This window comes from Cannabis sativa, chromosome 8 (genome assembly GCF_029168945.1).
Source record: "Cannabis sativa cultivar Pink pepper isolate KNU-18-1 chromosome 8, ASM2916894v1, whole genome shotgun sequence".
In the NCBI taxonomy this organism is placed as follows: Eukaryota; Viridiplantae; Streptophyta; class Magnoliopsida; order Rosales; family Cannabaceae; genus Cannabis; species Cannabis sativa.
The window spans coordinates 19,138,131-19,160,137 of record NC_083608.1 but is presented as its reverse complement, the minus strand read 5'-3'; the positions used below and the strand labels follow the sequence as shown (position 1 = coordinate 19,160,137).

At 37.3% G+C, this 22,007-nt stretch overlaps 3 protein-coding genes across 6 annotated transcripts; 1 reads left to right on the top strand and 2 right to left on the bottom strand.

Moving 5' to 3' along the window:
• Positions 1-3,468: 3,468 nt before the first annotated feature.
• LOC115699700 (syntaxin-121) lies at positions 3,469-5,160 on the bottom strand. The gene is made up of 2 exons (XM_030627227.2): positions 4,260-5,160; positions 3,469-4,164 (listed from the first exon to the last, which is right to left on the bottom strand). Exons 1-2 carry the CDS (start codon positions 4,822-4,824, stop codon positions 3,728-3,730), a joined length of 1,002 nt encoding a protein of 333 aa, XP_030483087.1. The 5' UTR covers positions 4,825-5,160; the 3' UTR covers positions 3,469-3,727.
• Positions 5,161-6,856: 1,696 nt separating this feature from the next.
• LOC115698910 (uncharacterized) lies at positions 6,857-19,968 on the bottom strand. 4 transcript variants are annotated; one of them, XM_030626111.2, is made up of 28 exons: positions 19,549-19,968; positions 19,344-19,438; positions 18,433-18,532; positions 17,490-17,594; positions 17,165-17,327; positions 16,588-16,705; positions 16,396-16,458; positions 16,192-16,272; positions 15,785-15,879; positions 15,545-15,695; positions 15,239-15,325; positions 14,902-15,021; positions 14,696-14,824; positions 14,518-14,615; positions 14,294-14,417; positions 13,793-13,900; positions 13,469-13,610; positions 13,026-13,136; positions 12,780-12,840; positions 12,610-12,685; positions 12,162-12,350; positions 11,902-12,012; positions 11,332-11,496; positions 11,075-11,233; positions 8,613-8,846; positions 8,261-8,434; positions 7,811-7,920; positions 6,857-7,703 (listed from the first exon to the last, which is right to left on the bottom strand). In XM_030626111.2, the coding sequence occupies exons 1-28, from the start codon at positions 19,709-19,711 to the stop codon at positions 7,181-7,183; spliced, it is 3,855 nt and encodes a 1,284-aa protein (XP_030481971.2). In that variant the 5' UTR covers positions 19,712-19,968; the 3' UTR covers positions 6,857-7,180. The 4 variants fall into 4 exon arrangements, with proteins under 4 accessions (XP_030481971.2, XP_030481972.2, XP_030481973.2 ...); XM_030626112.2 differs by lacking the exons at positions 17,490-17,594; positions 18,433-18,532; positions 19,344-19,438; positions 19,549-19,968 and having other exon boundaries at positions 16,588-16,700; positions 17,165-17,324; XM_030626113.2 differs by lacking the exons at positions 17,490-17,594; positions 18,433-18,532; positions 19,344-19,438; positions 19,549-19,968 and having other exon boundaries at positions 16,192-16,312; positions 17,165-17,306.
• Positions 19,969-20,264: 296 nt separating this feature from the next.
• On the top strand, positions 20,265-20,940 carry LOC115699873 (uncharacterized). The gene is made up of 2 exons (XM_030627416.2): positions 20,265-20,609; positions 20,707-20,940. Exons 1-2 carry the CDS (start codon positions 20,265-20,267, stop codon positions 20,938-20,940), a joined length of 579 nt encoding a protein of 192 aa, XP_030483276.2.
• Positions 20,941-22,007: the final 1,067 nt, after the last annotated feature.

Sequence of the window (22,007 nt, the reverse complement as noted above, 5' to 3'; positions counted from 1 at the left end):
ATCTTTGGGTGTCACCTGCGGGAGCAGCTGGAGGCAATACTCCTGCTGTACTCCCTGGCGTTCCCGGAGGCATACCCCCGGCCACCTGCCCTGGATTAAGGTGGGGCAACCTATTTTTGATCCACTCATAGAGGTGGCCCAAGCGGATCAAATTTTCAATCTCGTCCTTGAGATTTGTACACTCGTTGGTGCTATGACCAATGTCATTGTGGTACTCCCATCTTTTACTCGGATCTCTCCGGGAGCTATCTTTGTACAACGGCTGGGGTCTCCGGTAGTGCGTATTCTGCCTTGTGGCAAAATATACACGTTCCTGAGAGTCCGTGAGCTCTGTGTACTGGGTGTATTGGGGTGTGTACCCCTTCTTTTGGCGCTTCTCTCCCGTTCGGGTGCTGCCCTTGGAGGACCTTTTGCTCCTTGACCCCTGGGTAGGGCCTGTTAAGCTAGCAGTCGGGGCAGCCTGTGAAGGAGTTCGTCCATTCACCCCGGATGGGTTGCCGTAATGGGAAGATGCCGGTGCCAGAGTTTGGCCCTGGCTGTATCCGGGAGTAGCGGAGAACCGTATACCACTTACTTGTGGAGTCGCGGTCGCGGGACGATTCGAGGGCGACACTCCTGGCATGTATCCTGCTATCCCGGTGGGATAGTAGCCTCCGTAAGCCACGATCTGGGCTTCTTCGAGGTTAATATATTTTTGGACTCGCTTCTGGAAGTCCTGAAGGCTAGCAGTGCCTTCTTGCTGCAACTCGTTCCAGAAGGGAGTCCCAGTGCGGATTCCTGCTTGGAGAAGCGCAAGCTGTTGTCCGTCGTCGACCTTCTTGGTCTTCGAGGCTTCCTCTCGGAACCTCTTGATGTAATTCTTCAAGGTCTCGGTGGGCAGTTGCTTGATGTTGGTCAAGGCACTGACCTCCAAGTTAACCTTCTGGCAAGCCGACAAATTGTCTCCTCGGAAGTTGGTTTGGAGTTTGTTCCAAAGAACCCACCGATCCTGGTTCCAGTTTTTTGAACCATTCCTCTGCTGATCCGCTCAGAGTGAGGGGGAAGCACAAGCACTTGGCGTCATTGCTGACCCGCATGACCGTCATGACACGGTTGAACCGTGACAAGTGATCGATGGGGTCGGAGTTCCCAGTATATGCCGCCATTTCGGGCATTTTGAAGTTTTTAGGGAGCTCCGCCTCCAGGATATGTTTGGCACAGGGCTCCCGATCCTCACTGTCTGAGTCGGAGTCGTCTCCCTTCTGCCTCCGGGAGACTCGAGCAATATCTTTTCGAAGTATGGCAAGTTCCGCCATAATCCCTTCGTTTACTGATGCATTCGAGGAGACCACGGGCCTGTATCTTTTTTGGTCAAGGTGATCTCGGAGGTCACCTTGATTTCCATTGATTTGATTTCTCAGATCAATGGGAGGACATCTCTGTCCTCTTCTTCCTCTACCCCCTGGTTCCTGGTGCACGGAAACGCTTTTCCGGTCCCCTCGATCCTGAGGGCCAAGACTCCCTCTTTGGGGCTTGCCCCTCTGCGGACCTTTCCCTTTAGGGAAATCTGAGCGGACCCTTCGCGGATCCTGCACCTTTTTCTTTCGCCCAGGGGTAGAAGTAGGGTTTTTTGTTTGGTTTTCCTCAGCAGGGTGCCTTATGGGACTAGGTTCCCTAGGTCTTTCTTCTTTGGGAATTAGGCGAAGACGTCGGCGGCTCCCCGTCGAGCCCAGCGGCCATCGCCTTGGGATGCACGTGAATACCAGCTGCCTCCATGGCTTTCTGCATGGCTAGCATCACTTCCTGCATTTTTTGATTTTGCGCTTTCTGAGCTTCGATCTCAGCTTCATGATCGATAGCTTTTTGTCTAAGGAGCACCAACTCCGAGTAGCTTCCTCCGTCATAGGCATACTCGTCGAGGTGTTCCTCGTAGTTCTCGTCGGGAACTATCTCTTCTTCTTCTTCCTCGGACTCCTCTGCTGCTCTTGAGGCTACATCTTCCTCATTGGGATCTTGAGCGTCTTCTAAAGGGCGAGGATGACGTGTACTTCTTGTCTCCACCATATGAATATTGTAGTGAATTTAATAATAGGAAATTTTGAAATTTAAAAGAAAATGAAAGAGTAAACTATAAAGTAATAAAATATATAATACTTTAATACACATCTAAATTCGAAAAATACATAAAAATTGTTGTGAAGTCAAATGCGTGTTATGTAGCAGCTTTCCTCAGCTCTCAATGAAAGCACCAAAATGTTGACCGAGGTTTTCGACAACTATTAAAATATGATTATAATAAAGAGCTGTAAGAAAGTGAGATGAAGATTTTTTACGTGGTTGGGGCGTTAATGAGCCTTAGTCCACGAGTCTCTGTTATTAATGGATGTATTTAATACAGATTCCACACTTGGGAGAATGTCTTTCTCTTAAATACAGAGAATGTTCTTGGTGAGTATTTTCTCTTCTTGCTCTTTTGCAAAACCAAGATTCTCGACCCCCTTAAATGAGCTTTGAGGGGGTATTTATAGTATTTTTGGTGGGGTAATCCCTAGAATCGTTCTTACACATGTATCTGTAAGTATCCATAAAGTTGGGCATTTCCAATGAATATATGGGTGATGCATGGTCAAATCCCTAGATGCTGTAGGGTCTTTATGAAGAATGTCCTTTTTGCCTTGTGATTGACGTGACTCTTCGCAGAGTAGCCGTCGCTAGACTTAAATGATCATTACCTTGTACTGCCGTCTTTGGGGGTTGTCTTGCGTCGGACTTTATTGCGTGTTACAGTCCCAACACGCTTCCTCCCATGCAGCATTAAATGCGACTTGATTGCTCGGGAGAGACCTGACACATCCCGGAGAGCCTTCACGCTATGCAAGCTTCCTGGAGTACCTTGTACTCCGGGTGCCTCCTCCGGGACCCATGCTAACAGCGCTTCCTTGTGGCGCGCAAGGACTTAGCAAATGTTTACAAGTTATCTGATCCACGTGTCCCCTCTCAACTGGTCCACGTATTTTGGGCGAATTCTGGAGCAACACTTAGTATTATAGTGATAACGTTTTAATATGGTGGTGACTACATAATGTATTATTTTAATAGTTTTATATAGATTTATCAATTATTTTTTTGTTAGATCTCTTTTTTTAGTAAGAATTCTTTCATTTTTAACATTTTTATAAAAGTGAGTATTTAATTTATTGTTTGATTAATTTGTTTTATGTATAACAAATTTATTAAGAATGATAGTGGTTATTATAAGTAAGATACAATAATAACATGGACTTTGAGTGATAACAACTATTTTAAAATCATAAGATAATTTTTTAAAATAAATTTATCAATTTTTTTATATCTCTATTTATCAATTATTTATTTATTTTTTTCCAAATCTCTATTTTTCTAAATTTCTATTATCAAAAAAATTATATTTGAAACAAAATTCAGCCGTAGTACTACAAAATTCGAAGCAAATAAATAAAATAATAATAATTTATCCGAAGAATGCATATAGATATTTATATATAAAGGATAAGTAACAATGATACACAAAAAAAAAAACCCAAAATTCGAGCTACTTACAAAAAAGACATGAGAAAAGGAAAAGGGACCATGTGACGTAATAATAATAATAATAATTAAAAAGAATAATAACAATAATAACAGACGTACGACTAAGTCTAAGGCAGGAGGAATATACTAAGATGCAACGCGGAGTATGAAAGGAACGTAGACTCGCATGGTTGACTAATCAGACTGAGGGGGGTGAAGGTGTAGCGGGCGGACTCGGTGTAGCGGGCGGATTCGGTTGACCGCCGCCGCCATTACCGCCCCAATTCCATGGCTTCAAACTGAGAATCACGATCAAGATGATGACCAGCAATAGAATGATGGCGTAACAGGTCCATTTCCGGGTATTCTTCTGGTGTTTTCTCGCCGTCTGCAACTGCTGTGCTCCCGACCTCACGAACGAATTGGCTCTCGCCACGTGGCTCTCTATATCGTCCAGTTGCTCTCCCTGAGCTTGGACCAGAACCGCCATGTCCAGAAACACTTGGTGGAGCTCTTTCAGATTCTTCTCCATGTCCTTCACTGCATCGTGACGTTCCTGGATCTCCTTTATAGTGTCCAGAACCCTCCCTCGTCCTTGTTCCTGAATCGCTTTTTGCAGAAACGTCTCGCTTTCCCCTGAATCCAATCGTGGAAACAAATTCAATGAGTTTCAATCGAGTTTTGATAGATATGAATTCAATGGAGGATTCGAGGATTTTTTGTTTAATTACCTGTTGAGATGAGGAGGTCAATGGTTTTGTCGTCGGGATTTTCTCCCGTGACAGTGAAATAACGGCGTTGAACGGTGTCTCTGTACTCGGACGAGATCTGTTGGCGTAAAGTGTTGAAACTCTCCATGGAGTCTTTGAGCTTCTTACGGAGTCCGTTGACCACAGAGGTTCTAGTCCGGTCCGAGGAAGAACCAGGTCCGCAACCAGGCAAGCTCCGATTGGCGGCGTTGGCTCGGTCTAGGGCTTCAAGACGAACCTTGATAAGCTTAGCCTTCTTAAGAGCGAGGGAAACATCGGAATCCATTCGAGATCGAAGGTCTTTAATGGCTTTAGCGTTGTGCAGAGTCTTGCTCTGTTGATGAGAAGAGTTAAGATTCTCATGAAGTCTCTCGAGTTCTTTAAGCTCTTCCTTGATCGATTCAACATCTTCAAAAAACTTATCGAGATTGACTCCATTGGTAGCCCCTGCCGTGGCCGATGAAGACGACATCTCAATCACGTGGTGATCCGGCGATGCATCCTCGTTCCGAAACCTAGAGAAGGAGCCTGAAAATAAATCATTCATATTGACAACAAGAATAAAAAAAGTTGGATCGAAATGAATGAGATAATTAATAGATTGGGGGAGGGTTTTGATGGCAGAATTAAAGGTTGTTTGTTTGGGCGAGTCGAGTTGGTCAAAGAAAGGTCGCTGGTTTTAAGTTCAAATACCTAACCCCTGGTGAAGAGATTAAAGAGAGAGAGAGAGAGAGAGAGGAATGAAAGAGTCAAAGAATAGAGAGAGATAAGAGAAAGATTTGAGGTTTATTTTAATGGAACTTTCCGGGAAAATGAGAGAAAATAAAAGAAAGGAGGAAAGTTATAAATTGGAAAGTTCCATGCTTCTGTTCTCCGTGTGTTGATATTTATCTTATAGACGGGTGGTACTTAATTCTTTTTTCATGTGTAAATATCATTATTGATCTAATTAAGTATCTAGTCTCATATAGTTTTTCATATAATAATTTTTAAAGAGTATTGCTAACTATTTGCAACACAACATATGGTGCCTAATAACAATACTTTATCTTATTATCTTATGTGATTATTAGTATTACTATAATTCCACATAGACTGCTGTTTCAGTTTGTTTGTTTCCAATTCCATTAGTATACGCGGCTTGCAACTTGCAACTCTTTCACTCTTTCTTTCTAATTTTATATTTATTATTATTTTATTTTTTGTTTTGACATTTTTACATTTATGTGTTAATTTTAATTTATTTATCTTTCCCTTTTTAGGATTTTCTTTTTAAGGAAAAAAGAAAAAAGAAACAGCAAGACCAACACAAGGGAAGCATCCCCAACCAATCCAAAGGTGAAATGACTTGGTTAGAAAGACAGTCATTTGGGTAAACCATATAATTAACTTGTTTCATATAGAAGTACACGTATAATTTATCGATATAAATAATTGTAGTTTGTAGAAAGAAGTAGATGCAAAATGTCATAGCTTAATTAAGAAAATTTGAAAATTTGATGGCTTTGTACGTCTTTTCGAACCTACTTGTGTGTCTGATTATCATGTATTTTCTTCTTTTCCTTTGTTTCAATTTCAAATGATTGATCGCATCTTTTTGAGAAAATAAACATTGTTGGGAAATGACTTGTGAAGTAAATATGAGACTTTTTTTTAAGAAAAAAATAATAATAATAAGTAAATTTGAGACTTGGTCATATGTCATTTGGTGTTCTCTATATATCTTTTTTTTGGCTGGTTGTTAATAATAAATTTTGTTTTTCTTTTCTAATTATATTCGTTAATAATTTTCGGAGGAATCTTTGATTACGGTTATGTACTTGATAATTGATAGTTCTTGTAAATACTAAATAGTTACTATTTAACCTATGATTAAATATTTGCTATTAAATCTGAAGTTTGAACATTAATTAAATTAAAATCATTTATTTCTTTGGGGATGAGAATGAAGATCTTAAGTACAAATGGGATGGGATAGGTAGGGGTGTTTAATTGAGATTGAATATTACTAAAATGTATATAAAGTGGGATAGTTGATAATTAAGATACTGAAAATGGCTTCGTTGACCAGAAGCAATCTCGAGCTGGATAATAAAGACACCCTTAGGTATTGAAGAGGTAGACTAAAATATTTCAACACGATAGCTTTTTACTCCAACATTCATAAAGGTAGATGTCAAATAAATATTATAAAATAGTAAGTCTCCTTTTTTTGTTTCTAAAATGTGTGGAAGTTGAGAAATGTACAAATGGAGATGAGAGATTCCTACAACTTCTCCATATATCTAGTTAAAGCCGCATGAAAACGAAAGAAAGAAAACAAATCAATTGTAGTTTGACATTATTATCAATTAAATTTTATATGTCTAATTGGATATAAATATCAAATTCATTGCCTTGAAAAGCTCAACAATTTGATCAACTGAATAAGCAGAATTCAACCACACCCATAGCATTAATCCAATTTATGTGTATTTGTCCACATTGTTATTGTTCATGTGAGTAATTTGTGCAATTTATATTACTAAGCATTAAGGTTTTGATAATTGAATTAAACATCTATCAAAAAAAAAATTACCTTTTTAAAAGAAATATAAACGTTAACAATTTTTTGTTCAAAGTGACAACAATGCATGAATCGCATTCGCCATATGATTACAAGAGGGGAAAAAGTGTTGGGAGTAAAAAGAGTAAAATCTATCCAAAAATGGTATAAAAATTATATTCATCTTAATTGCTCTTATTCTTCAATTGAGCAGGACCAAAACTACAACACAAAAAGAAAAAAAAATCACCCTTCCTACAGATCCTAACCCTTTTCGTAATTCCTATTGTCGTAAAGAGTAAATTACACATAATAATTTACAGTACAGTCCGAATGGAACCAAACAAAAAAGTGAACATCAAGCTGATTGGAGCACAGTAAGATAATAAGGATACCCCTGGCATGTACCTGAAGAATCAACATTTGTTTCACCATTAGGCAGTAGAAGATTCCAATGCAACTCGTAGCTTGAAATATCATACGTCCCGGGTGAAAATACAGAAATCTGAAGAGGAATTTCGATCGTTGACATAGGCTCAATACAGACTCTAGTTGAACTTGCAGCAGACCATATGTAAGGAGAAACAGAATCAAGAGATGGTGGCTTTGCAGATTGAGTTGCAAGGACATCAGTTGTGACTTTAATGTCAGTAACTAGTGAGACATCGTGCCAACCTACTTGGTTGCCAGTAGTTGTAGCTGATGTTGATTCACTTGAATTGCCACTGGAGTCATGAGTGTTAATGTGCACAGATGCAGAGTTGTTGGACGAGTTGTATATTGTCATACTTAGTTTAATTTCGCAAAAGGATGCAGAGAAGTTGTGATGTAATGTTCGAGGCCCATCAACATGCCAAGATATAGGGCTTCTGCTCGTAATACTATATATCAATCATAAGAGAGAGAACATCAGCCTTTTTCAAAAGAAGGAAAAATTGCAATTTCAATTTTAGATACATATAGCGATTCCTTTAAAGCTGGAACTTGCCTGCAATGACAAGAATGGTGAGAGAAAAGATGCGATGGATCTGGAATTCCAGAGTGAGGATCACCCTTCAGCAGCCGGGAGATCAATATGAAGTCAACTGTTGAGTGGCTCTGTTCAAAGGTGAAAAAAACGATGAAGTCATATTACTATTATTCTTCAATGTCACATCACCAAAGATCATACTTTGTTTGCCTCTATAGGTATGTAGCATATTTCATTTTAAAAAACACCAAAATAAATGATCATGTATGACTCCACTTTTTTTTTCTTTTTCTTTTCCAAAAAATGTACATGCACTTTGACACTTCATATCCACTTTCAAAAAATAAATCAAATAAACACCCAAGGATAGCATAGGGTTCAGATTATTGATAGATTTGAAGCAGCGATGATGATAAAGACGAAAGGGATTTAGTGCTCTAACTACTGAGTTTGAATAAATTTGTCAACCTGGGATGAAATTTCCTGGTGCATTCTTTCACAATTATGGAAATCAGCCAGTGGAGAGCTCGATGTATCAAAAAGTTGTCCAGCATTACCCTGAGGACCCAATCCAACAACACTTCCAAAGAGATTGGAAACAGAAGACGTCTTGTCCTCTGGAGTCGCTGTTTTCTTCTGATCCTGAAAGCCAACAAAGTGATTTTATCCACAAAACTTTTCTTTTTTTTTTTTGAAAAAGAGAAGAGATCCTCTTGTCTTAGACAGGATCCTCCCCGTTAATTTTATCCACAAAACTTTTACCAACCTTAAACATGAAAATGAAACTAATATCTTTAGCACCAAGTAGGAAAGTACCAACCTTGAGCATGAAAAAACAAGACAAAGATTGACCGGCCATTAGACACTGTGAAGGAAATTCAGTATCAGCAGACTGAAGCAGGGAGATAACCCATTTTTCTCCCACAGATGATAACTGATGGACCTGAAAACTCTCTGTACTGGTTTTGTTAATAATGTCCATCCGCACAAGGAACTCTTGCAATTTTGACGGACAAGGACTGACTTGGAATGAGATGTCTAATGATGGCAATACCTATATTGACAAATTTAAAATATCACCAGCTATTAGGTTTGTATTAATGTAAGATGTCCACCAGAATTAGTAAAGGGAATTCAAAAGAATAACACCACAAGAATATTAAATACCCGTTGATAACAAATTAATTGGAACCTTCTAAGAAGCAGACCACACGTGAATCTTCAGAAAACACATGCATAATGCAGACCAAAAATGATTGCTAGTTTAAAATATTCGCCAATGGTTTACCCAAGGCATAATTCTATTTCAAGTACCAATGTAAACTAATGTGGATAATACAACTTTAATTCAAAGATTTTAGGAATAAAAATATGTTTCTGTTTTTCACAGGTATTTCAAGTTGCAAATAAAAAATAATGACTTAATCTTTCAAATCCTAATCTTTAATTTTTTCCTTGCTATATGCATCCATGATTTTTAGGGATGTTTTTTGTTTAAAAGAGACTAGTGCACTGCCCTGTGATTTTATGCATCCAGGATTTTTAGAGAGTGTTTTTTGTTTAAAAGAGACTAGTGCCCTGTGATGTAATTAAATACCCTCTAGTATTACTGAAGCCTTTGTTCATTTCTATGTCCTTTTTATGGTATAGCAGCAACCCATGGTATACTAGGTGGCAAGACATAGTGTAGCCACCTCAGAAACCTCAGATGCTTCCTCCACTGAAGGAATAGTCCTATTTCCACTAGTAATGGAAATTTGAAACCCTAGTTTTGTCAGTCACCAACCACTAGCTAACAAGAACTACTTACAGTGGTCACAATCTGGATGCTATTAATCTGCAGCAAAAGAAATATGGTTATCTCACCAGAATTGTGAAGGCACCATCACATCAAAACAATCGAAGTTCAGAGCCTGGAAAACTGAGAACGCCATGTTGATGCCTAGGTTACACTCTCTTCCTGACCAAATCGTGAAGACATTTTTCTTGAAAAAGAGAAAGAGGCCACTTGTCTTAGACAAGCAACCAAATGTGGGACTCTGTCAAGGAAGCATACTCCGACAGCAAAAATACCTCTTGAACTCTTGGAGGTAAAGGGTCTAGGTGATCTCAAACAAGGAGAATTGACTATCACTCAATAGTTAAAGAAACTAAACTGGTACTGGCAGCAACCAAATTTCTTTGGCAGTAAAATCCTTTTGTCCAAAGTGCATTTAAAAAACAATAAGATAAAGAAATGATTTCTGTATTCTTGTTTGGCTTTAATATGAGGTCGGGTAAACTGAAAGAAAAAGTATACTTAGCATGAAACCTACTCCTCCAACCCAAGAAGCCATTTCGGAGGTAAGGAGAGGAGAAAGCATGCTTCATACTTTATAGAGTTTATATTTGTAGTTTTAAGCAAATGAGAATAGAAAGTTAGAATCCTTACATTAATGGAAGGATTCTAACGGTGGATTTGAGAGAATTTACAATCCTACAACCTCTCCCCTCTTTCCCATAATATCTCTTGCCAAACAAAAGGATATAACCTCTCCCTCCTCCCCTCTCCTCTCCTCTCCATCCAACCATTTCTCCCTCCTACCAAACATAACCTAAAAGTGTTGTACTCCTGACCTTGGAAGAAAAGAAACTTGCACCTGAAATTTCATCACTCACCAAGAGCATAGCAAATACTGTAGCCAAGCTTAATTCACTCTGTGTTCAACTATCCTTAGGAGCTACATGTCAGGAATGCATTCCTCGAGGGTAAACTAGAAAGATGAAATATTAACAGAAATTCCACAAGGCTTCGAGACAAAGACTAAGTTGACTTTATGCAAGCTCCGAAAGTCCTTGTAAGAACTTACACAATCTCCTCGGATGTGGTTTGATAGGTCCACCAAAATAACTTTACTCTCAGAGGAAATCATACCCCCCTCAAAATTGGAATAGATATTTCATACAAATTTGGATGTTAATTCCTCAAAATTTACTCCCAGAGTGGCAGTTGTGTGATAATATCATCTACTTGAAGATGTACAGCTAATCAGGCCATATTTCCTCAAATACTTAGAGCTTAAGATTTGTACTCTTCCTCGGCATTACTTATATTCCTATTTTTTAAGGATTATCTCGTATTCAAACAATGCAGCAGGGTCATATGATGCAGTTAAATACCCTAGGGTATTAGTGATAAAAAACAAAAAAAAAATCAAATAATAACAGAGTTCTCTCGGTTCATTCTATTCTCTTTATTCGTGTAGATATAAGCACTTTCATAGCAATAGTAGATATAAGCACCTGCAAATTATGATGCATGGAAAGGGTGCGGTATCTCATAGTGCTTGATGTATCTTCTATCTCATAGTATATGGTTATATATAAGGAAATATTTCCAGGAACAGCAGCCCGAAACCAAAGAGGCCACAAAAATGGTCTTTCCCCTTTGATAATTGTGTCCTGAAACAAGAGGAAAAAAAAAGAACATAAGATCAGAAGCATTGAATTCATGGTATAATAAAGATAAGGCAGTGGACAGGGAGAAATAGGATACTGACCTCTGGAAACATAAACACAGGTTGAGACGTGTTACCAGAATTATATTGTACAGAACTTTGTCCAGAATTCGTCTTTGTTTCCAAACAAGCAGGAAATTCCACATTCAAACTTTCCTGACTCCCAACATTCAGAAATCTTGGATGACTGACCTTCATCTTCAAGTTCTGCCAAAGTATCACATCGCATTAAAAACTGCATAAGTTAACAAAAAGACTGGCATGCACGCAAAATTTAGCTACTAGGACAAAGTATAAACAACTGGCATGCACGCAAAATTTAGCTACTAGGCGAAACTATAGACAACTGCACTATGTGTGCTGCGATAAAGCACACTAGCTTGTCTTGTGAGTGCAATGGAGTGACACAAAAGCAAGCGATGAATGTACATGTAAAAACTTCCCCACAGAGACTAGAAAATACAAAAGCAATTCCAAACATAAAGCTCAGTGCCCAACTTCTTGAATTATCAAGAGGAATGGGTCTGGCCAAATAGAAGATACTTGATAGATACTACCAACATATAAAGACAACTGAAAATAAAAGAAAAAGGATATTGAATTTCAGTTTACTTTAACTGCACATTCTGATTGATTTCTCAACTCCAGAACAAGTTGATGTACATCTCCTGCATATGCACTTGTGGGTAAAGGCTGAATGACGCCCTCAAGTTTTGGTAGACTCTGAACATTGAAAAGAATAATAAAGTGAAAAGAAGTCGAGCCAAATCATTTCAGATAAACCTTTTCTTTTTTTCCTTTTTGTTATTTGTTATCACTATTGGGGGAGGTCGTAACAGTAGAGGGTTGAGACTGGGAGAAAAAGTATGCACCTTGATCACCACAAACTTGAGGTTGTCACCAGAAGAACGGCTAGCACTTCGTCTTCTACCCTTTGAACTTCTTTTCTTTATAGGATTTGACTCAAAATTATGAAAACCAACAACAACACCTGATAAGTTCCACCTTATACCAACAATGTGTAAAATGCCTTCTACTGTTGGAGTAACCGTTAGTTGCACCTAGAAAGTAAAATATAAGCTGTAAATAGACAGAATTGTACAATAATACTTGTAAACCAAAACTGACAATCTTATTTGAGCTGAATTTCCATAAATAGACATACAATAGCTATCAAATTAATTCATCCTAGAATAAACTTCGAACATATCATAGAAAATAGCTTAAGATAGAACATGGACCAATAGATGCAGAGGAAACAACTACTGAGAATTAATCAAATTAAAATTAATTTGTTTCAAATCTCAATAAAGCACTTACCATGATTGTTTCACCTCCTTCTAATGAAAAGTCAGCCTTTGACAAAGAAAAGGAGGAATCCTTTTGACTTGTTTCCCTGAAAATAGCAAACAAGAATTATAGCTTAAGCTTCCTAATAAGAAAACAGTCAAGGTAAAGAACTATAAAGCTTGAAATACTGAAATGCATACCTGCTGGTTGTCTCAACGGACTCATCATTGTTCTGAACCTCCTGTGCTGAGTTATTGGCATCTGCATCATCAGAAACTGTTTAGGTATCCTGTTTAATGTATTTACCCATTTTTTTTAATCTGGATCCCCATCTAACTCCTTACAATATTTTTATTTACCAATTTTTACTAATGAAAGAAACTAAATGAATAAATCAAAGTAGTGAACACACAAGAAGAAATCAGGAAAACATAGGGTCCACTTACCAGATTTTGTCTCATCCGAACTTGTGGAAAGCTCACACATCAGGGATACACTAGAAACAGATATCGGAATTTGCAAAGGGTTTTTAAACTCAATATCAACCCTCACCGCTTCTGCAAAATGATGAGGATGCATTACAAGCATCCATTGGATAGACTAAAAAATCTGTACAAATAACTCTTTTGAAGCCATACAAAAACTCAAGAGAAAAAAAAAAGAAAAAAAAAAGATTTCTTGATAAATAGCTTTTACAAAAAATGAGGGAGAGCGAGAGAGAAAGACTGGTGGAGAATTAGAAGGTGAAGAGAAGATGGTGATAATTGCAGTAAATGGACCAGTATGTTCATCTCTTTCACTCCTAAGAACATATCAGTTCTATCACAAGAGTATAAAGGTAAATTAATCAAACTAATTTATGCTAAATGATGTTCTATCACCTACATACCTCCTGCAACACAAACATTTGAATCTTTAAGCTTTTTGGGAAGAATCTTCGAGTGTATCTCTAGCCAATTAGTCCTGACAGTAGTCAGAGATGGAACCAAGTCCTCCTCTAAGGAACGCCATATGCTTTCATTAACACTAGCCTGATATATTTTGCAAATGTAATCCATCAATATAAGCCCAAAGGCAAAGTTTAAACTTGACTGAGAAAATATTTGTGCAATTATGGTGGCAGAAGGGAGGGGGAGAAAGAAGACCATACCAAAAAAAAAAAAACTATGCACATGTTTCGAACCAACAAGAATTCAAATCTATTGTAACTTACTGCTGTAGGTGATGCATATGTTCGATGATCTTCAAAAACGACCTTAAGAGAAGAGAGGTTAATCTCAGGCAATCTAAGTTTCGAAACTTCAATTGTCTTTCCAGTTTTCTGCATTTATTTGAAAAACATAAATAAATTAACACCAAGAAAATATACAATTAACGTTCAAGAACTTGTTTTAAAGAGCAAAGGTAAAATAAAACCATTGGATTACAGCAATATGACATAATAGAATATTTTCTACCCTTTATTTGTTTAATTCCAGATGTTATGCACTAATCCAACCTTAGATTCTTTCAGCTGTCTCATAAACCATGCTTATTTTATAGAAGCTTTAGTTTTAACAAGTAATTAAGGTTGTGGAAAGAATCGAAAGCCCAAACAAGATTAAGTACTACAGGCTGGAAAAAAAAAAAACTCTTCAAGAACCAGACAGGTCTTACAAGTTGCAAACTCTATTGAAGTTAACAAAAAAATGACATATCACCACACCAGTGTCACCTGAACAATTTGAAGAAAGTGCTTAAGAAATATGTCCTGTGTTGCCTTGGATTGATGACTACAGGCCAGAACCTCCAATACATGTGAAGCAGCCAAGTCATAATTCCCAAGAATCGCATACCATCTAAGCCAAAAGTTTAGCAAAAGGTTTGCAACTCTTATATTGAAAGGTTAAAAAAAACAACTAAGAGAAATTACGGTCATAGCAAGTTGGTGCAACTTACTGTCCAATATTGAAATGCACATGGTCCTTAATATGGCTCCATGTAGTTTCTTTGTAAACTGAAATGGCATTTTTATAAGTACGAATCGCATGCTTAATCTGGCAAAGAACAAGTAAGGCAGTTGTTAGCAAATGCAACTTCCTTTGTTAACTTTCAGATTTGTTTTTGGTATAATTACCTGATCACTTTTTTTGTAACGCTCACCGGAAAGAACAAGATGAAATCCATATTTGTGTGACATTGGTGGCTTGGACAACAAGTAGCAATAAGATGCTTGCTCGAGCATTACAGCAGAATGTAGTGGTTCCTAAAACAGGATTTGTTTATCAGAAGCATACAACCAAATTTTCTTACCCATTATTGTTCGTAGAATATGTGCTTTACCTCACCACAAACACGAAAGTAAACTATCGCAGCCTCTTTAAACTGATCCCTTGTCTTCAACATTTCTACCCACCAAAGACCGCACCGTGTTGCATTTTGCTGACCAGGTGGCCCAATTTTCTGCATGAATACCAAGTCAAATAATCACACAATTCTTCAGAAAAGAAACAAACAGATTTTAGAGAGCACAGAATACGGACAAGGTAAAAATAGATTCCAGGAGAAGACTCAGTTGAATGTTTAATAAGGCTTGGGCTTCTCATATTGTGTATATACTCCTCATATAGTTTTTGCCTTAAATATCAATAATAAAAAAAAAAGATACTGAGGTATGTACCAAATAAGTATTAAATGCATTTTCCATGCAATACTCTGCCTCCTTTCTCGATTGATCTAGCATGAAGTATGTAAGCCCCATCATTTCCTACAAGAACACATAATTATCTCAAGGCCCTTAAAAGGCAAGCCACTTCCCAAATTAGAGATAATGATTAGAATTTAGAAGGAACTATAAGAAGAATAACTATTTATAAAAGAGGAAAAACATAAAATAAGGATTTACTATTACTACAAAGCACAAGGGCTGAGAATCAAATCCCAAATCAAACAAACATGAATTCACTAAAATACAAGTAACAGCTACCTGCACACCAGCATAGCGCTTCCAGGCTTTATCAATCTTGTAATCCGTTGAAATTAAACGATAGTTTGACAACGCAAGTTCATAATCTCTCAGCATGAAGGCATAATCACCCAATACTCTAATTTGAGATTCAATGGAACTGAAGGTGTACCTTTAAAAGCAAAATAAAGAAACCAAATCAGGCAGGATAACAAGGTGAGAAAAGAACCATGCAATTAACAATTAAATATTTGTACATACATCGAACCATTGGACGATTCTACAACTTCATCTTTGCCTTTTCGCCACCACAAGTTTTTAATTTGGTTTTTAAATCCCTTCCTTGTTGCAGAAACCTGATAAAAGCATAAAATGAGACAAAGAAGAAACAAGGAAAAGGAAGAAAGACCGAAAGTCATTATTATTACCTTTCATTTATCAGAAATATTATATATATATAACATGCAGTGTTCCCATCACTATGAGCACTGGAAAATATGATGAAATCACAAGTTCACAACTTTTTCCTTTTTTATAAGATACAATAAGTTGTGTATTAATAAAAAGATGGGAAGGTCTCATTTCCATGTTTAATGTTTACAACCATTGAAGACAGTCATATACCATCAAAGAAAATATATTACACCCAAAGATGTGAAATGCCATACCTGTTGATTGAGTAGACGTATCTTCTGCTCCATGTAAGGAATGATGTGTTTTGTAGACAAATCTTGCATGATATCTTTCATCTGTTCCCAGTTGTAAAAATTGGATATCATGGTCAAAATTCTGATTTAAGCAAAAACGACTTGAATCATCAACTGTATGTAACCTTTTGATGGTATTGAAAACGATGAGAAACAGAAATTTACCTCATTAAGATCATCAACATCAAGAAAGCAGCCAAGTTTCTGACCATGGGGTGCATCAGATTTCTGTCATTAAAAAAAAGGCTTAGCTAGAGCAGATTCGTTGTATCTTATCAACTATTAATAAACTGAAAGATGGAAGGAGACGGAATACACAGCGATAAATCATTTATAAAATCCTCAATCGTAACTTACATAAGGCACCCAAGGATTGTCATCATGTTCAACTACACCGCCTTCAGAGGAATTTATGCAAAGTAATTGACAGTCAGAACCAAAGGTGCTCCTCATCTCAGTTAGAATCCTAGCTGCTCTGCACAGATAATCGCAAGAGCTCCCAAATTATTTTCAATTTAAGTTGTTGCTTAGTCTTATATTAAAGTCCAGAAAAGCTGTGAAAGTAGACAAGATATCATCACAGAGACCAAGGAAACGACTGATGAAGTTGAACCAGCAAATTAGACTCTTAAACTTGACAAGGGATACCTATACCATGATCTAGACACCAACAAATCCTCATGTTAATTAAGGAAACGACTGATGGAGTTGAAACAGCAATAAATTTTAGTTTCCAATCAAAATCCAGCTTAGGACAACAATGACGTAGTTATTTAGTTGAAATTTTCATAAAGATAGCTAATAGAAATTCAATGTACATTTCTCAGCAAAACAAATAGTCATCAGGTACCAAGTCTCACACTGTAACATGAGCATATATTAAAACAACATTTATATATAACAAGTTCTAAGAAATCAGAAAATATGTTTATACTTCTCAGAACTGCCGTCTTGATTATCATGAACCAATAAATAATGCTTTAAAATCTTCGGGTCCATTGCACCATCATTAAAAAGAGATGGCAGTTTGTTGGTGTTGAAGAGATCAACAAACTGGTTGATAGGCTGTTCATCCTTTGAAGAGACAACCAAAAGACCTGGAAGTAAATTTAGGCAAGAGAGGAGAACAGAATCAAATTTAAATGAAAGAGTAATCATCAACAATTCTAAATAACGCATTTGTCATGAGAAGCTATACATTGAGTCTTGCATTATAAGGCACAAGTCAAACATAAGACTAAAACTTTCCAACACCTTACATGTCACTGGATGATCAAAAGCTTCATGATCAGAAAACGATGCACTTCGCACAAGCTCTTTATTGAAGAACTGAAACCATGATGGTAGATCTTCAGACTCTGAGCCTGCAGAGAAAAGCCATGGCACATCACAAACTAAAAATTATGACCTTGCAATATAGTAAGAAGTGACACAGGGAGAACCGCAAATGAATAAAAATAATTAATACAACTAAAAAGGTTACAAGAGCTTCCTTTATTTATACTCCTTTTTTTCCCTCTTGTATAGGTTACTTATTGCTGTACCTGTCAAATAAAAATTCCTCCCTTCTTCCTTGTTTTAAGTTCCATTGTCAAACAACAAATTGTTACACATCCCACGCCCATCTTTCTACACCTCTAATTTTCTTCTTGCTAATATAATTCAAATGTAGACTAGCTAATAAAAAAACCGCACAAACATATTTATGTTGCATTGAAAAATTAATCAGAATATAATCCTCTTTATAGTTTTCATGACATAGCAAGAACCACATTATTAATTTGAAAATTAATGACCTTATAAAGTAATTATGATATGTGGGCACTTATTTGTAATTTTTTAACCATTTTATTCTTTTCACATTCCTATCACACTTTTCATCAATTTGTGTTGCATTGAAAAATTAATCAGAATATAATCCTCTTTATAGTTTTCATGACATAGCAAGAACCACATTATTAATTTGAAAATTAATGACCTTATAAAGTAATTATGATATGTGGGCACTTATTTGTAATTTCTTAACCATTTTATTCTTTTCACATTCCTATTACACTTTTCATCAGTATAGTAATAGCCAATGACAAGTCCAGATGAATAATTTAAACAAAAACCTAGACACAGAAAATATTTTCTACAAGAATGTTACTAATTTTAAACAAGTAATTTCTTCTAGGAAACTATGAAAGACAAATTACTTACGTGGATGATCATTATTTATTTGAGGATGATCTGAAATCAAATCAGATAGTCCTTTTTCCCCGGCTTGCGTAATGACCTGTTTCAGCCGCTCTCTTGCTGCCTTATTGGAACAAGAAAGCGCAATCTCAAATTCAGGCTCAGCAAGATAATAAAAGAGGGTGTGGGACTGGTACAATTTCAAAACAACACTTGTACTCCAAAAACTAATTTGCAAATAAACAGCGACCATAAAGACTTTAATCCCTCAGACCAAAACATGCTTTAACAAACTAGAATCATCACTGTTTCAAGTAAGGAAAAGTCTTATCAAGTTTACCCTGCAGTTCTACCATGTATCTAAAATCATATTTTCACCTTTGCTATATGCCTAAAGTGGTGCAAATCCAACTATAAGGCAGTATACAGACAACACATCTGAATTCCACAATGAGATGTTCATTTCAAAGAGAAGGCAGGGAATATACTATATTAGCCTAGAGTAAAGTTTTGAGTAGCTTTGTGTGTAGTTGATGAAAGAACTCGGAACAAAATGTGTTACTGATTATGGAAAAAATTAGATTCTTTTCTGGAGTTCTATTTTAGGGGTTATGTCATTCCTTTTGTACACAAAATTTATAGTAATAATATTGCTAATGTTCCTCCATGGATCAAGAATTTCGCTTTTTCGAAAATATCATTATCTTCCAATAAAAAGGTATAAATGAACAAATCAGATCTCAATCTAGTAAGATAATAGCTACCTACAGAACCCAAATCCTATTGCTATGAAAATTGAGACAATTACACTTGATAATCCCAGGAAAAAAAAAGGTAATTTCGATAAAAGTGAACGTTGCTGATTCTTTCTTCTTATCACTTTCCCACATTCCAAGAAAACATAGGAAGGGGAAATTAACACATGCAGTACATACCTCCAAATTCGGTTGCCCAATATCCGAAGCATAAAACAATCGTAGCTTGAATTTCTGAAGCCTATAAGATTGATCACTAGCTGTCCGTACAGGTACTGCAACAAATTGAACTCAAGCCATCAAATTTCTTCTTCGAAACCCTAGAAACGCATACATGTACACACACTAATAGAAATATACACATTAACAAAAGAAAATGCGTTACCGTCGATGTTGTTGAAGCTGCAAAAGGGACTGAGCATTTGAACGAAGTTGACGCCATTCTTAAGACAAGCTTCTTCAACGAGCGGCGTGCCGAGCACCATCACAACAGGAGTGATCTCGTCCAATAGCATTTGGCCAAGTGGCGTGTTCGCCGGATCCGCCATTGTTTTTTTTTTTCGATTTCAATTGCCTTAATTCGGAAAAAGTGTAGCCGATTCTACGTTGTGATTCGATAGCCAAACTGAGCTACTCAGTGAGTCGAATCGGTTCGTTGCGTGAGTCACTCGGGATTTGGCTCCCTCAGATCTCCGACTACGCCAATGGCGGATGGTTTGGAGAGGAAGAGCCTGCTACGAGTCGAGAGATGGTATCTCTCTGGATTAGAGGAAATGGGCTATTAACGGGGCTATGTGGTTCTCAATCTCATTTCGGGCTTTTAGTTTATGGGATTTTTACCTCATGTTTTTTACTTTTTGAGAAAATTACCACTACAAGCGGAAGCGGACTTTCTTAAAATATTTACAGAAATACATTTTTAATACTAACCGTATAACGAATATGTTGTGAATAAATTAGTACACGTGTATCGAGAGTATCTTTTTTCTTTTTCTTTTTTCAACTCTCTGATTTGAAAATTCTGGTGCTTACTAAGTTAAGTCGGCTTATGTTTTGTTGCGACAGGATGTTAAGTGTGCGGTTGGGAGTGCCTCTTCGCCTATGTGGAATCAAATTTGGAACCTTAAGGTTCCTCTAAAAACGAAGAACTTTGTGTGGAGAGCTGCTGCAAATTGTCTCCCTACTAATCATAATTTGAGGACAAAGAAAGTAGAGTTGAATGTGCTCTGTCCAACTTGCAAAAAAAATGTTGAAATAACAATGCATTGCCTGGTTTACTGCCCTTTTGCAAAGGGTTGTTGGGAGCGATTGGGGTTGAATTTTCTCGTGGGGTCTGAAAGCAGCTTCCTCGACTGGTGCACGAGAGTTTGGTCCCTGTTGGATGCTGCCCGTGTGGCTACTGTGGTAATGGTGTGTGCCTCCTTGTGGACATCAAGGAATGATCTGGTTTGGCGTAAGAAGCAAACGTCAATTGAAGAAATTGTTGTCTTTTAATCTCTCCCTTGATCATTGGTTACATGCTCAAAATAATCCTCTCATTCAGTGGCTGAGCATTTTTACTTTTGAAGACGGCGTTGAGCACCAGACTAAACCTGCTGATGATTTTATTAAGGTAAATGTGGATGCAGCTATTTTTCATAATCGTGATTGTCATAGCTTTGCTTGTGTGGCTATAAATAGCATTTCTCTTCTTTTAAGTGTTATCTCTAGTTGTTGGCTTAGTGTTTTTCAATTTGGTCTTGCTGAAACAATAGGCGTGAAGGAAGCTTTAAGTTAAAGCAAGAGGAACAATTGGGAAAAGGTAGTAGTAGAAACGAATTGTCTTGTGTTGGTTCAAGCTATCTGTAACCCTCGTCCTTTGAACTCTGTAAGAGCTTATCTATGCTAAAATCTACCAGAATCCAATCTATGAGATTGCAATTCAAGACTAGCAAAAGCTAACTAGCCTTGAGAAATGATTTTATTTATATAGAGGATGAGTACAAGGCAAAAGCAAGAATTAAAGAAAACAGAAAGCAACTGAAAGTTGTTACAAAGAAACAGTAGTAACAGTTTTAGCTAATTAACTAACTAAACAGTTAGTTAAGGAACAGTAGTAACTGTATCATCCCCCCTCAAGCGAAAGGGTGTTGTACACACATGAAGCTTGTGCTTGAGGTAATGAAATCGATCCGTGGACAGGGGCTTTGTGAGAATGTCTGCTGTTTGGTCACAAGAAGGAACATATCGAACTTTAACTTGTTTTGCTAAGATTTGATCACGAATGAAGTGAAGATCGATTTCGATGTATTTTGATCGAGCATGAAAGACCGGATTTGCAGCTAATGAAGCTGCTCCTAAGTTGTCAACCCATATAATTGGTGGTTTAGGGAGATGAACTTTAAGTTCACTGAGAACAGAGCATAGCCATCGTAATTCTGCAGCTGTGTTTGCAAGGGCCCTAAATTCACTTTCCGTACTCGATCTAGCCACTACAGGTTGCTTTTTTGCAGACCACGACACCAGGTTTCCCCCAAAGAAAATTGCATAACCACCCGTGGACCGTCGGTCATCTGGGCAACTCGCCCAATCAGCATCCGAGTATGCTTGAAGACAAAGTTGTGGTGCAGGCCTGATGAGAAGTCCCTCATGAATCGTCCCTTTAAGGTACTTGAATAACCTTTTACATGCTTCCCAATGGACTGTTGTTGGAGCGTGAATGAATTGACTTAACTTATTGACAATGAATGCAACATCCAGCTGAGTTAAGGTCAAGTATTGTAAGGCTCCCAACGTGCTTCTATACAGTGTTTGATCCATAAATGGCTCTCCCTCAGATAGAGATAGTTTGTGTGTAGAGCTTGT